Source organism: Perkinsus marinus (assembly GCF_000006405.1).
Source record: "Perkinsus marinus ATCC 50983 genomic scaffold scf_1104296959610, whole genome shotgun sequence".
Classification (NCBI taxonomy): Eukaryota; Perkinsozoa; order Perkinsida; family Perkinsidae; genus Perkinsus; species Perkinsus marinus.
Window position 1 is genome coordinate 1 of NW_003206360.1, and position 1,179 is coordinate 1,179.

General features: G+C 50.4%; 1 protein-coding gene across 1 annotated transcript; it reads right to left on the reverse strand.

Annotated features, from left to right (window-relative positions):
- Positions 1 to 147: 147 nt before the first annotated feature.
- On the reverse strand, positions 148 to 1,069 carry Pmar_PMAR028458 (dynein heavy chain, putative; the record flags this gene model as incomplete). Its single annotated transcript, XM_002773065.1, has 1 exon — positions 148 to 1,069. A coding segment is annotated over one exon (922 nt), but the record flags the coding sequence as incomplete, so codon positions are not given.
- Positions 1,070 to 1,179: the final 110 nt, after the last annotated feature.

Here is a 1,179-nt window from a genome sequence, read left to right on the forward strand (position 1 = left end):
TAACAGGGAAGGCTTTCGAGGGCATTGACGTTAACCACAGTCTGTAGTTACTATCAGTAACGTCAGGCGTGAGCTGCTCACATATTCTTTCGAGAGTGCTCATCCAGCTCGCTGCTAGGTGACAGTTCTGTAGTAGAACCCAACCACCATTGGCCGCTGCATGATTTATCATCTTAGCCGCCTTAGGGCCTTGACCCTGCCCTAGCGAGATAGCCTCCATTTTCTTCGACATGCTCATCGACTCAGCAAAGGCAAGCACATCACTAGTAGGGTCGCTGCCACTGGACAAGATGAAGATAAGAGGGTTCATATTAGTAGAGTCAGCAAAAGATTTTGAGATATCGAAGGTAGGCGGCTCGACGAACCTCTGGCCCAGTTCTGTAGCCACGAAGCTAACGACTCCAGGGATGACCTCATCCAGTCGTAGAGTCCGGAGGAGGCACAGCTTCTGCAGAGGTGTGAGGAGCTCCTCCCAGGGCTCGGGCAGGTTGAGACTGTGGGCATCCGTGGTATCATATATCTTCCGGAATTCATCAACCTTCTCGGTAATGCTAGCTGCAAGACCAGCACACTCCGGCACTTGGGACTGTAGACCAAGCACTTCATTCCATGTGGCCTTTGATATCCACTCGGCAGGTATGGGCGGGCCAGTCTCGACGTAGTCCTCTGTCGGTCCAGTGAGGAGGAATCTAAGCTCGTTGGCAGGGACACGGTCATCGCCCTGCATAAGCTTGATACACAGGGCAAAGGAGAACATGAGCTTGTCCTTCTCGAAGAGCCCTCGACATACATTCTGGTAGAAGATATAAGTGTTATAGTCTATAAGACTATCCAGTCTCGCATCCAAGTCCGAGACATCGGTCGGCTTCGGGGCCTGATCTATCCCCAAAGAAAATAGCTGCTGGAACCACCTTAATGAGTACTGATACATAGGATCAATACTAGTGAGGCTTACAATACAGAAGAATATAAGGCTACTTCGGTAAGCTACACACCTATAGCTTTCTCTAGCCTCATCGATGTTCTTCTCAGTCACCGCTGCCTCCGCCTGCTTTTCCTGTATCTCCATAGCAGTAGCCTTGGACTGGCAATAGCATTGATGAGAGTATCGTCCTCGAGGACATCCCCTTCACTAGTCGCCAACAGTCTGAGTATCTCATCCTCAATAGCCTTCAGCTG